Source organism: Arachis ipaensis, chromosome B03, assembly GCF_000816755.2.
Source record: "Arachis ipaensis cultivar K30076 chromosome B03, Araip1.1, whole genome shotgun sequence".
Classification (NCBI taxonomy): Eukaryota; Viridiplantae; Streptophyta; class Magnoliopsida; order Fabales; family Fabaceae; genus Arachis; species Arachis ipaensis.
This window is the reverse complement of record NC_029787.2, coordinates 36019720-36034168: the sequence shown is the minus strand read 5'-3', so window position 1 is coordinate 36034168 and position 14449 is coordinate 36019720. Positions and strand designations below refer to the sequence as shown.

The 14449-nt window shown below is 34.0% G+C and overlaps 2 protein-coding genes and 1 long non-coding RNA gene across 3 annotated transcripts; 1 reads left to right on the top strand and 2 right to left on the bottom strand.

Annotated features, from left to right (window-relative positions):
- LOC110270112 lies at nucleotides 147-3325 on the top strand. Its single transcript, XR_002359232.1, has 3 exons — nucleotides 147-601; nucleotides 726-885; nucleotides 3291-3325. It is a non-coding gene; the product is annotated as an uncharacterized LOC110270112 (long non-coding RNA).
- LOC107630307 lies at nucleotides 3598-4836 on the bottom strand. Its single transcript, XM_021118750.1, has 4 exons — nucleotides 4563-4836; nucleotides 4349-4441; nucleotides 4158-4259; nucleotides 3598-4063 (listed from the first exon to the last, which is right to left on the bottom strand). Exons 3-4 carry the CDS (start codon nucleotides 4212-4214, stop codon nucleotides 3659-3661), a joined length of 462 nt encoding a protein of 153 aa, XP_020974409.1. The 5' UTR covers nucleotides 4215-4259; nucleotides 4349-4441; nucleotides 4563-4836; the 3' UTR covers nucleotides 3598-3658.
- Nucleotides 9520-11579, bottom strand: LOC107630306 (leucine-rich repeat extensin-like protein 4). The gene has a single exon (XM_021118749.1). The coding sequence runs from the start codon at nucleotides 11221-11223 to the stop codon at nucleotides 9757-9759; it is 1467 nt and encodes a 488-aa protein (XP_020974408.1). The 5' UTR covers nucleotides 11224-11579; the 3' UTR covers nucleotides 9520-9756.

Genomic DNA, 14449 nt, shown 5'->3' with positions numbered 1-14449 from the left:
AATTTTATGGTAGTATCTAATTTTTATTTAATTTATTTTTTTATGTTGAAATTTAAATATTTAATAATTATTTATTTTTATACTTTTAAAATTAAATATTAATTTTTATTTTAACTTTTTTTAATAAATTAAATAAATACTTTAAACACCATAACTAAAAGGCAACATAACATTTAACAGTGAACTAAGAAACTAAAGCATATGCAATATTTTAGTGCACAATGAAAAAGCCAAGATAGCGAATGCCAAACATATCACACAGATTAAGGAGGAAAAGTAGAGATAAAGGAGGATTAAAGCTCTGATTAGTATTCTATTCTTTCAGTTACTAATTCTATTCTTTTATAACATATTATACTATAGATGAGATCAAGGTATATGTAATAAGTTCTGGAAATTAAGCTGATCAATATAAATTACTCATTTACTCATTTGATATGTATTAGTTAGTTTAGTTAGAGGACATGTTAGTTGGAGGAATTTGTATTGAAGAGATTGATTTGAACTTTGTGTTCATCGGTTGAACCAATCTGGGTTGCGCACTCCTCAGTGTACACTTCAAGGCACCCTCACGAAACCACAAGATTTGAGTGTACCCAAGGTCTGTTTCTTTCTTCTCACTTGTTAAATCATATTTAGATTCAGTTCACCATCTATGACTAAGTTCTCCTATGACTTTACTAGAAGGAAGCTTTTGTATTTCGGTATTTTTTTTTTGGTGGCAGGGTTATAGAAACATGTAGTGTTTCTACTGTGCTTGTGTTTTGATGAGATCTTAGTCCTCATTGTTTGACATCCCTGCGCGCCTTGTTTCATTGTGGGGGAAGAGGTTCGGAGAAGAGGTGGATCAAGATCTTAATATTTACCTGCAAGTGACGTAGACAGGTTAATTGTTAATATCATAGTAATTATTTATGTCTTTTCTTTTTCGTCTAATATTATCTCTCATCCCTTTTTACAATAAGTCATGAATCATGATTACTATTAAATATAAACATCTAAAGCAAGGACAAGACTTCAAATTTCATTAATGTGTGTTTTCCTCTTATTTTCTTTTTGTGTTGTTGGGTACTCTTTGCAAGCAAGTTAATATCATTAACACGGGATCTTATCCGTAAGCAATTCTAAATGACAGTGATTAGATACTAGCTTTGAAAGTGGAAAGAAGTATTAGGGGGTCAATGAATTAATTAATTATACTTAGTGCCTCACTCTTGTAACTTGAATTTATTGTTTGCTAAAACGAATTTTGGAATAAAAAAAATCTACAAAGGGGTGGGCAAGGCCTGAAATTGAAGGAAAAGATCACGAACAGGCTAGAATGAAGGAGAATGTGCACATAAGAATATATTAGTTTTAGTAGGAAATTCAAAACACTCATCATATATTCTTTGATTTGATTTTTCCCTAAAATCTCCTTAGTGATTGAAAATATAGTATACTAAAATCTTTTGAAATTGCATATACTTTTACATATCCTTTGGTTATTTATATATTATGTCTACACTTACATCCGTATATAGTGTTATTTTTATAGAAAAGTAATATATAAAAAGATAAACGTACAATTGTATTTATAAAAATGGCTACTTCTAAACTGTTAGATAATAATTTACTTAAATGACATATTAAAAATTATATAACAATTTTCAATTAACAATTTTACGTAAAAATAACCATACGAGTCTATTCTATATAAAAAAAAAATAGAAACTGAATGATATATAACTAAATATAGCTAATCATATTTAGATGACAAACAAAACATTATTATAGTAGAAACTGTTCCTTACAACCATTTTTCTTATTTTCATAAAAAGAAAACAACAAAAAAACATACTGCCTAACTGTTTTGTTTTTCCGTAAGAAACGAGACATGAGTTGAGTATTTAGAGTCACGGAGATTTGAAGATGTTCAGAAATGGCAAGCAGAGCTAAGATGTTCAAGGTTGTCAACATAAATATCTAGGGTTGCATATATAACTTTATTTTATTCCTTCAATGCATTCATCAAAGCACCTTTGCATCTATTATTAAATTAATAATTAATAATTAATTTGCATTATTTATTAAGCCATATCATGTCACAAGGAGTTGCTGTCATCAATCCACTCCAATGCCTTTCTTGCTTCAACACCAACTCTCAACTGTGTCACTTTCAAATCCCATTTAATAATAATGATAATAATAAAATGGTGTATTCGATGCCTACATATAGATATCTAATTTATTAAAAAGATAAAAATTAATATTTAAATTAAAAAATATAAAAAAAATATTTTTTAATATTTAAAATTTACTATAAAAGACAAGTTCAACAATTTCAACACCAAAATTGTAACCACAAAAAAAATTTGCCTAGTAAAATAAAGGGGGTGTGACGCCTTCAATTCCAGTGATATATATTTTTGTTTTTTTTTTTTTTAACCTTTTCTACATTAGATGAATTCCATTAGCGAATAAAGTAGCAAGATAATTAATACTCTGCCAAAACGTAGTTTCGTTGGGTGATTAAGCTGTTGTATTGATTTGTTTAATCTTTTCTTTGGATCCAAACATCTCATGTCCCAAAAAGGGGGAAGAAAAATGTTACAATATTCAATTCAGCAAGATGTATCAATGTGGCATGAGATGGTTCATACAAAGAGATTACCAAGATAATATAGAATAATCATTTGCAACCTTTCTTTTTGCTCTTTTCTACAGAAACCCAACGTGTGTGCCTTTCATGCATCATATGAGAATTAGCTCTGCATATATGATGTATGATATATAGTACATTAAAATATTAGTTTTAGTAGAAAATTCAAAACACTCACAGATTTAGAAACTTAGTAGAATATATTAGTTGTAGTCAGTGATGTGGTATTAATATTTAAAAATATAAACTAAAAATATATTATTAAATTATTAAATTAAAAAATAACACTTATGTGAAAAAATTGGTTAACGGGTACCGAATTTGTTAGTTTAGATTACTTGAGTCTGTTCTCTCACATTATGACTAAGGTCTGATGACTGTTGATATAGTAAATAATTTAAAATTAGTTGCATTAATATTTCTCCATTATTCTTTTCTTAATACTATGCTTCTTACATTCTTTCATAATTTATTATTTGAGGTTGTTTCTTCACTTTTGGTCTTCTGCCTCGTTTGGCTCCATATATAGAACAAAAGTAGGAAATACTGTATACAGTAAATATTAATTCTATCTATATATGTGGAATTGTAGGTAAGAACACTATCTAATATTAATATAATTTGTCTACTAATATTGTTTTATATACAGGTTTTTAAGGATGCCTAGAAAACTAAGGTACAAGAAAAAAATTTTTAGTTTTGCGGCGGTTTAAAAACCGCCGCCAAATTCAAATTTTTCATTAAAATTTTGAATTTTCTATATTTTGCCTATTTTGACAAAGAATGTTTATTAAACTTTAATTTTTTTACTTTTTAACTAATTTAAACAAATTTAAACCAAGTAAAACAGCTCAATTAACATAACAAACCAAATTAAAGTTATGCAAACATAACTTATATAACGAAATTGTCATAATATCGTCCAAAATAAAGTAAGAATGCTCAAGTTCGATAAAATAAGTCTAACGTACTAAACCAACTTAAATGTAAAAGGTATCCAAAACCATTAATTGAAATTCAAGATTTTTGTTGCGGGTTGTGATTTCCAGATGAAGATGGCCCTGCGCATGACGAGTCTGGTGTATCGCCCACAAAAGCCAGCTCTTCAGCAATCTCAACTGACAAATTGCCTCCTAACTGTTGGACTACATATCCCAAGACCTTATGTACTGACTGTCTCTTCGCCCGCTCTTCTTCTAACTTAGCCATCAATTCTGCAATCATCCTCTTATCCTCTGCATTGGACTCTGCAGAACCCGACGGTTGTCCAGCAGCATTACCAAAGACCTGGGTGGGACATGGTCCAGCACCTAGGGCACGAACTCGTCCTGGGTGCTCCTTTCTGAGAACTTGTGCTAGCGAGTCATTCTGTGAAAGGTGCATAGAGGATCCATCCTGCCTCTCAACATTCGCAATTGCTTCCTACAAATATACATCATTGGAAAGGAAGAAGTTAACAGTAGCACCATATATACAGTAATCTATATATTGCTTCAAATTTTCAAACATGACTTACACTAACAACACGCGCATCGGGGTGGATATATGAGCCATCTCTTTTCTTATGAGTCATGATAAATAACTCCCCTCTACCCACGGGCCTTCCTTGCTCTCTCTCCTATATCGTTGATATTGACACAATTTAGTAAACAACAACATTTTTCAAGAAGCTTAATCAAAATCTTAATCCAAATGATGACTTATTACCACTTCGTCTTTTTTTCGTGCCAAGGTTTTGGAGCCCCCACTATGTGTGTAAACTTGCTTGCTCCGATTTAAAGTATTCTGTTTACACTTTTTCTACGAACAAGTAACAAAACAAATGCAAATAAGAAAGATATGATGAATATCAAATGTAAGTTTACTACTATGTATACACATGTTTTTTTATGTGGAAATAATAAAATATTCCAAGGCTTACCTGCGTTTCTTCATTCAGGCGATAGTTAACGAACTTTTTCCAATCATTTTTGTCTATTCCTTTCGGGTGATGCTGAAGATTTTTCTCATAAGTCTTTACTTGTTTGTAACACCTATGAAACAAGTGGTGCCTTGAATCCTTCCAGTTCTTTCCTATCCTCTTCAAAATATCACGCTTTATTTTTCCTCCGGCATCGTCCTCATAGTAAAAGACCCGCTGCAACCCATTTACATTGTCATCAACGAAGACCAACAAACAAGTATAAGATTGATATATTTAAGACATGCCAAAGCAATTACAGGCTAATTTATATTGTTGAAGTATGGAACTCAATTCATTATATTTTACATTTAACATAATACAAAAATTTAATTTAAGCTCAATTTCTCAATCTCAATTTTTCAGTTTTAATCTCTGGTCTAAACGCAGTCAGCATGTGATTAAGCAAACATGCACATGATTTAGTTGGAATTGTCTCCAACGTCCCTCACAAATTATTGAAATAGCTAGATTTTACAACTTGAGATTTGAAACTTCCTCGCTTGCATATCGAGCAATTTGCTTTTTATTTTTGGACATTATTACCTAATTTGGTAATTATAACTCGGTTTAATCCAGTATATAATTCGAAAAAACAGATACAAACAGGTCATCATCGTCGTTTTCATTATTTATTTCTAACTTGACAGTTGGAGATTTTCAAAATACAATTAATTGAAGTAATCTTAAAAATAAAACACCCCAATTTAAAAGAGAGATATTTTTACATAAACTTAATTTAATCTTAGTGTTTCTTCTATTAATGATAACTTTATCATATGTCTTTACACAGAGGCAGAGCTTTGTGAAGATAATGGAGAGTCATGGCCCTCCGAAGATTTTGTAAGAAAATTAATAATTTTCGTTTAAAAAATTAAAGTTAGCTCATTTGATTAAATTGATGTTTTTCTATCTTACTTATTTGTGTTCAATACTCACTGTCACTATTCACTTATTTTTGTGTGTTGAAATCCTTTACCATTCACTTATTTTTGTATGTTAAAATTGAAATGAAAACACTCTCTCTGATCTTGTTATACATTTTCATTTCATGTATTATACAAATTAAATATATTAAAAGTTTAATTTTTTATATTTTTAATAAAAAAATTTTAATTTATAAATTTAACATATATTTTTAAAACATAAAATATATAACTCTTTGATAGTTTTACTAAACTATGTGTATGGTCATTCTTTAATAGAAACTATCTTAAATGTTACAAGATAGCATACTAGACATGTCTAAAAGTCAGATATTGACAAGAACCAACGAGCTGGAACACATTTTTCACGTAGATTTCAAAACAAGCGAGCGCATTAATTTGATATGGCATTTTCATCATCTTTCTTGAAATGTGCACTTGCATGCGAGTTCTGTTTAATGTGACGATGGGGTTCCATTGCATATCTGATACGCCATTAAATAAACTTGACCTAATCCCAGGCTGTCCCCAGAGCCCTAATTGAATGGTAGTTGTGTCTGATATGAGGTAATTGGACAAATCAGCCAACTTCTTCTAACATCGATCAAAATTTTTCATATCATGTCATTGTTAGATATGAAATGAAAAAGCGTCATGGGAATATTATATTACCAGTAAATGATCAAATTAGTTTTGAAAAATTATTTATTCTCTAAATTAGTTTTTGAAATTTTTTTTTTTAAATTTGTTCTTTAAACATTTTAAATTCGTTATATTAGTTCTTCCGTCACTTTTTCTATTGATGATATCAAAAATTATTAATTTGACAAGTTAAGTGACACCTCAATAGATATCTAAGAATCTTAATTGATTATTAACATAATTAATTTATAAAATTAAATCAAATTAATTTTAAATCGAAGGATTTTAATACCTCAAATTCTCTACTCAATTAGATTTTAATTTAATATAATTTTATAAAGTTATTATGTTAATAGTCAATTGAAACTCTTAGATATGTATTGAAATTAGGGGTGGCAAACGGGTCTAAATCCGTCGGACCGACATGTGTAATCCGCCAAAAAAGGCAGACCGGGTTGGAATATTAGGACCGCTAAATAGCAAAAGCCCGCCTAACCCGCACCGCTTAAACCGCAGGCATTGGCGAGGCGGGGTGGGCTTCCCTGCCGGGCTTAGTATTAGTAAGGGGTATTTTTACAATTTTTTTTTGTCAAAATTCAACTTCTCCCAACCCAACTTACAAGAGAATGAAGATGAAAATTGAGTGTTTTGGATTATGTTTATTTTGTTTTAAAGACAATATTTATAATTATGTTTTGGATGAAAACTTGGTTTATAATTTGGCGGGCCAGCCCACCATTAAGCGGGACGGAATGAAATTTTAAGATCGCCTCACTAGGTGGGACAGGACGGACCAGCCCGCCAAAGGGCAAATTTTTAGCGGAACGGAACGGACTTCCCCGCTAATTGAAATATCACTTATTGTGTCGTATTAGCAAATTTAACACAACCAATTTAAAAACTAGTGATATTTTGTTTGAAAAGTATAGGATACCAACATACTATCTGCCAACTTTTTCCAACTCTTATTTATAATTGTGTTTCATGGAAGTGTGTTCGTAGATGTGTCTAATAATTAATATATTTTAAATACATATATAAAGAGACACATCCAGAAAATATATCTATAAAGACACTTCTATAAAATACAGCTATAAAAAAGACATTTTTATTAGACACATCCACAAACACACTTTCATGAAACACAATTATAAATAAGAGTTGACAGAAGTTGGCAGATATATTGTTGGTAACGTAGTTTGTTATATTATCTAAGGAGGGTCCCTATCATAAAAGGTCACTGTCCTTTATAGTGGTGTAGGATGCGGAACATGTCTTGCTTTCTTTACTTTACATTGCATTATTTACCAATTTTCCCTTCGTGCAAGGACAAGTGGAACGTGTATGGCCATGTATAATATTTTTTCACCTTATTTTATCCCCCTAATACCAAAATTGGTGAATTTATTGGAAGGCTATGTCCAGCAAATTACATTACATATATAGAACTTCAATTATCACTTGCTGTGATAAAGATAAATTATACCGACACCGACACTGCCTTCAGCAGGGGATGCAATTTTTCACCTAATATTTGGTGCGTGCATTAACTGGTTAGATAGTTAATAAAAGCACCTACCCTCCATGTTCAATACTTCACTCTATGGAGTCCAGTTAATTTTCCATTTCTCTGAAAATATGCAGATAAAATAATATTGCAACTTCAAACACTCAACAATAAATATATAGCAACCTCATCCATTCATTCGTTTATTCATTTTGGGTTAGCTTGGCAATTGCAGAAGGCTAATTTGGTGTGTGTTTGGATTGTGGTTGGTGAAACTGGAGTTTGAATAAAAGTGATTTTATAGAATTAATTTTGGATAGAAGTAAGTTTGTGTTAAAAGAATAATAAGAATTCTATAAATAATGCAATAACATGTATAAAGGATAAAGTTGGTAAAAGAAAAATAAATATTGAAGGTATTGGCTAAAAGCACGTTAGTGCAACGGAGAAGCTAGAAATTATTGCTTCTTCTAAACGTGATTTTATGAACAAAATCACTTCTCCGTTTGTAGAGAAGAAATTTAGCCAAACAAAAAAGTGAAGCTTTCAAGAAGCTCTAACGTGATTTTTTCCTTCAAACGTGGTTACCAAACACACCCTTGGTCTATTTTAGTTTCATACTGGATAATTTGTAAGTGTATAACACACTTTTAACTTGGAGACCCGTCATCTAATATATCACAAAGAAAATAATCTAAAAAAAATAAAGTGAAACAAAGAGGCATAATAGATATGCAAGACTTTGTACACAACTACACATGATTGGGCTAGTCACAAGTTTAATAGTACTATTGTCGAGAATCCAATGGGTGTCATGTTTGATGTTTGTGCAGATTTAAATTCAAATCAAAGGTTTGCACATGGATGGCAGCAGGGGTAAACTTAAACAATATTAGGATTTAATAATCAAATGAAGCAGAAGAGAGTTTATTAAAAAATTGGTGTTCCTTAACGTTACTTGGGAAATTCAGTGATTGAGGCCCCACCACCGTGATCTCAATCAGGACATGTAGGATCTGGTGGTTGCCTCCATCGGAGACATTAATATCACTATACACACCCCCTTTCCACTTATGTTAGTTTCATTAACTCATTCATTATTACTTCACGCAAAGACTTAAAAGTAGAAGCAAAAACAACCAACACTTGCAGTTGCAGGGATGTCCAGAAAAATACACCTTTGAAATCAATTATCTCACAGCAGATACAGATTAGAATGCTCATAAGAGGAACAACTTAAATTCAGGAAACCAAAATACACAAAATGTATAGAAGTTTAAAAAAATGATAAGAATATTAATTATATAAGAGAGATAATAATAACAATAAACTCCAGGAAGTAGAAATGGAAGTAGCAGGAAGTGCTAATGCTACAATGGTTTTTGCAGCCATGAAACTTATGGTCCCCGATTGATTGCTATACATACAATTTTCTCTGCAACCTATTCTTTTTTTTCTGGCATTTTTTTTTTATTTCACAACTGGGAATATTCATAATAATTCAAATCAAAATATGGAGAAGCTTTCTCCTCTTACCCGCAAACACACGGCTACCTCTTCTCACTTTCGTGTCTTTTGAGCACATAATGATACAAATCCAAATAAGAACAAATGTTGCATTGCACAGAGTGGTCATAATCTAGCATGTTTAATTTTGCTCCACAAGCGACGAGAGTCGCTACCATTATCATGAATAATTGAGAAGGCACAGGAAGGGGCCGTGTGTAGTAGAAGAATTGGCCGCAAAAACAAGTGTGAATTGTGTTGGAGAGAGATTGAAAGGTTAGAGGAGAGAACATCTCAAAAGAATTAATAGAAAGGTGGTGGTGGAGGCGAAGAGTACGGGACTCCGACGACAGGTGGCAATGGCCCTTCATATACAGGGGATGGTGGTGGGGAAGGGGTCGGAGATGGTGGAGTTTCTTCGCAGGGTGGTGATGATGCTGGTGGCGGCGGAGAACTATAATGAACAGGCGTTGGTGGTGGTGGTGAACTGTAATGGACAGGGGGTGGTGGAGAACTATATTGTGCCGGTGGCGGTGGTGGTGAACTATATTGTGCCGGTGGCGGTGGTGGTGAACTATAGTGGACCGGTGGATGATGTGGTCGCGGTGCTATAAATTGGGGAAGGTTCGCTTCTAGGTGGAGAAGGTATGGGAGTAGGAGTTGATGGAGGAGGAGCTTGTCCAGGTGCATTGGGGGGAGAAGGCGAAGGGGTAGACGGTGGCGAAGAGGGAGAAGGCAGAGAAGGTGAAGGAATAGAAGGCGGTGAAGAGGGTGAGGGTGAAGGTGAAGAAGGTGAAGAAGGAGGCGAAGGATGTGAAGGGGAAGGAACAAATGGCTTGCATCCAAACGAGTTACAGTCCACAGGTTTAGACAAGAACGACCTACATTGGGCCGCGGATCTCTGCAACGGCCTTCCCGGCAAGCAGTTCGTCCGGTCATCAAACGATGCCAGCCTCAGGCACGCCGGCGGCTCCCCTGTGAAGAAGTTATAAGAATAAGTGAAGTTCTGAAGATGTGGCAGCATGCAAATACTGGCCGGAATGTTCCCAGAGAGCAAGTTGTGCGCTACGTCTAACTGCTCCAAGCTCACAGCTCCTCCAATGGCGTCCGGCAATGGTCCCAAGAGCTGGTTGAAGCTGATATCAAAGACTGTGAGGTTCTTCAACAAGCCAATCTCGGAAGGCAAGCACGCTCTGAGCTCATTGTTCATGAGAATGATCTCGTTGAGGTTCGACATGTTCCCAATGCTGGCAGGGATGCAACCGTGGAACCTGTTGTTGGCCAACACAATAACGGAAACCGGCGAGTTTCCCAAGTTATCAGGAATTTCAAAGACGAACCTGTTGTGATTGATGAAAATGGCGTCAAGATCTTTGTCAAAGAGCTCTCTGGGAACCCCACCTTCGAACTCGTTGAACCTCAGATCCAAGAACTTGAGGGTTGGGAGTCTCAATACGACAGCAGGGAACTTGCCGGCGAAGCGGTTGTTACTGAGATCCAATTCGAACAAGAGCTTGAGCCTATCGAAGCGGTGCGGTAATGTGCCACAGAACCTGTTTGAGTTAATATGGAAGAGAGCAAGATCCACCAAGAGACCAAGCTCTTCCGGTAAGTAGCCAGCAATATCCGCATGGTTCAGATCAATGCCAGCAACGGTGCGGATCTTAGGGTTGTCCAGTGCGGGTGCACAGTAGACCCCAGTGTAGCTGCACACATCAGATCCTACCCAGTTTGCTGTGAAGTTCAGAGGATCGGAAACAATGGCTTGCTTCCATGCTTGCAAGGCAATGTAGGCGTTCCTAATGCGCTGGTTCTCAAAAACCAGGGAAGGGTCTACAGTGACATTCTCTCCTCTGTCACCGAACTCGTCCCTGTAGTAGAGCAACTGCCGCTGCTTGATGTACATGGTTTCCACATGGCTGAGTTCGCCACTGAAACTTGTTTGCTTGGAGTTGGAGGCACACACTGATGACAATGTGCCTGCAAACAACAATGCAGTGAGGACAGCTACAACGGAAACGTTTTGATTTTCCTTCTTCATATCATATGCCGCATTGATATACAAAAGTTGAATTTCTTTTCTATTTTTCTCTTTTCAACTTGGTGGGATTTTGATTTTCCTTTTCCTTTTCTTTTTCAAGTTGAGATCTGAATGTGAGTGAGGAAAATGCAGCAGCTTTGCGTTATGGAGAGTGTGAGGGTTTTTGCTTTCTAGTTTCTAGGGATTTTCAAGTTGCGAGTGTAAGAAGTGGTGAGAGTTTATGATGGCTGCGTGAAGCGATATAGAGAGATGGAAGAGGCGCAGAGTGGGCTTGAATAATTCATTCATTCAAAAAGACAGCTATATCACAGCATAAAGCCCACCAGATTCTCTCACACCTTTTATTTTATTTCCTTATTAACAATTACTATATCATTAATTAATCAATTAATTCATTTGTTGTTTTTGTTTAGAAAAGGCGAAAAAAAGAAAGAAAGATTGATAGATTTCTTTTGTGACCTGTTTATTCTGTAGCTTCTCAAAACCCTCCCATAAGAAAAGATTTTATTCTTTTCTTCCTTGCAATTTACATTGGAGTTCCTACTTGCTACTCTTGGAATAAAGTCGCAATAAGCCAGCCAGCCAGCCACCAATAACACACATTACATTGTATTTTCAACTAATTGTGTATTTCAATTGTATTACCGTAATAATAGCAACGATAATCTATCTGTGAATGTAATTGTAATTTTAAAAGAAAATTAACATAATTGGACAGGTGGTAGAAGTAGCACGATTGTGGGAACTATTTCCTTTAATAGCGGCAGGCGGCGATGCCCAATTCCGGCGAGTAACACAAATTATTAATTATAGAGTCAAATAAAAGTTTTGTTGGGTAGTTGATCTTACCGGAGTAGTGTGGAGTGTGGACTGTGGAAACTGGAAATTTTCTTATTATTATTACTTTGCATTGTTGAAAATTAGTGGTAGGTCTTTTTTCCCTCTAGATGAAAATTAGTAGTTGTTCATTAATTAATAATTACTACTAAGATGTATCCACTTAATGTAGAATAGGAAGGATTAGAAAGTGTGTGGACATATCTATTTTGTCCACTAAATTTCTGAAATTCTCCGCTTAATTAAAAAAATACATTTTAAAAAGATACTTCAATACAATAATATAGAACATAGTTCAAATAAGAAAACAAACAAAATTAAACAAATTAAGTCCAACAAATGCAAATACTCTATTTCAACAAATACAAATAAACACCACAAACCATTCAGGCCTAATGATCCACTGTTTTGCCACTTCTCCTCGCAGTTTACATAGGATTTGCAAAGTACACGAGAGTATACACCGAGGTTATTTCTACTTTTAAGAACATTTAATCTGCCTAATGTCAATTATGTCATTCACTTGCACTTTTTTGTTTGAAAACTATTATTTATATTTTTTATAATAAAAAAATAATTTTTTTATTAATTACTTTCAATATTAAAATAACATACACATATATATCGATATAATATTTTATTTTATTTGCTTAGTCCATATAAAAAATATTAGATTTATACAATACAATTAGGTATCTTTTAAATTCTTTTTTTAATCAATCTTTTATTGCATTAATTAAAAAAAAATCAAAACAAACACATCAAAATAGATTTAGTATTTTTTAAAATTTAAAATACATATTTAAAAAACAGTTTAAATAAAACTAAACTTCAAAAATTAAATTTAAAATATCAAAATTTATTGTAAACTCGTAAATACTTACACATAAAAAAAATTCCTAAAATTCCAATCATATCTCAATTTTAAAAAAACAAAACATAACAGAGGATTTTTTCGTGGTCTGAGCTCCTCATTCTTGTCGCTACTTTCTCCTCCACACTGCACTCCTCGTCCTCCGCATATATTTTTCTCTCTTTAATTAATTAATTAATTAATTAATATTCATAACTTTTTTCTGTGTTGTGAATTCTTTGATACTTAGTTGTTTGTGGAAGGTTTTGATTTGTGTGAATTGAACAAATGGGGGTATTGCCATGTTCCTCTGCTTCTGCTTTAATACTTGGTTTTTTGGGCTCTGAATTTTTTTTATACAATTTAACTCTACTCATTAATCGTATTAAATTTTTTTATCATAAATTGGTGAAGTAATTCTATGCTTCTATGTTCATAAGTTAAATTTTAATATATCTTCATATCTTTCTTTGATACATGGATGTGCAATACATCCAAAAACATATCTCATATTTTAAACTGATGTATACTATCAAATCCTTACTCAGTATAAGTTTTAGTTTAAAAAAGAAATTCTAGCAGAGAAAGAGTACATACTCTATACTCAGGGAGAATGAGAGAAAGAGAGANNNNTCGGAAGAGATAAGGGGGAGAGCGTGGGAGGGTGTGTATCCGGTGTTAAAGAGGGTTCTTCTCGAGAGGGTTTAAAAAAGTCATCCGAAGATCTCTTTTAGAGATAAGGTCATTGGCACAGAAAAGTCTAAGGCCTTTGCATTAGTAGGGTCTTTATCTGAGGATAGTATCGCGACGGTGACAGGTAAGCAGTGTGATTCTCGTCCACCAAGTGTCAGTTTTACTAAAGAGATGCTTAGCTGAACCTTATAAGGAAGCCATCGTGATCAAGGTGCTAGATAAGCATTTTGGCTACACGGCTCTTATGCATAAAGGAGGGTTTGATTTGTTGGATGTGGGGTTTGGATATTTTTTTGTTAAATTTGATATTGTTGCGGATCATGAGAAAGTCATTCTTGGTGGCCCGTGGTTGATGGACGGTCACTATGTTGCAGTAAAGCCTTGGGACGTGGATTTTAGGCCATGCAAAAAATCCTTCGGATCAACGTTAGTATGGATTCGAGTCTCGGGACTTCCAATTTGGTGCTACCAGGAACAAGCAATGCTGCGAATTGCTTCTGCAAGAGGGGTTCCGTTGAAAGTAGACTTGGCCACTAAGCTTGCAGAAAGAGGAAAATATACCCGAGCTTGTGTTCAAATTAATCTTGGGTTGCATGTAATCAAACATATTATAGTGGAGGGTATGACTCATGAAGTGGAGTATGAGAGCTTACAGCTGATTTGTTCTACTTGTACACGATATGGACATGATAAATCATTGTGCATGGAGAAGGAGTCCTTGGAAGGAAAGGATGATTCTTTTGGTGATGGAAAAAATAATGAAGTCCCAGCACTAGTGCCACACAACAATCATGAAATTCAAAAAGAGGCTGAATCAGAAGCTCGTGATTTGGGTGAGAATTC

Bases quoted from the DNA above. Each gene is read 5' to 3' on its own strand.
- LOC107630306 (XM_021118749.1), bottom strand. From the start codon at position 11,223: ATGAAGAAGGAAAATCAAAACGTTTCCGTTGTAGCTGTCCTCACTGCA.
- LOC107630307 (XM_021118750.1), bottom strand. From the start codon at position 4,214: ATGACTCATAAGAAAAGAGATGGCTCATATATCCACCCCGATGCGCGT. The intron at 4,064-4,157 runs GTAAGTCATGTT...GTATATTTGTAG, and splicing joins CCGATGCGCGTGTTGTTAGT to GAAGCAATTGCGAATGTTGA.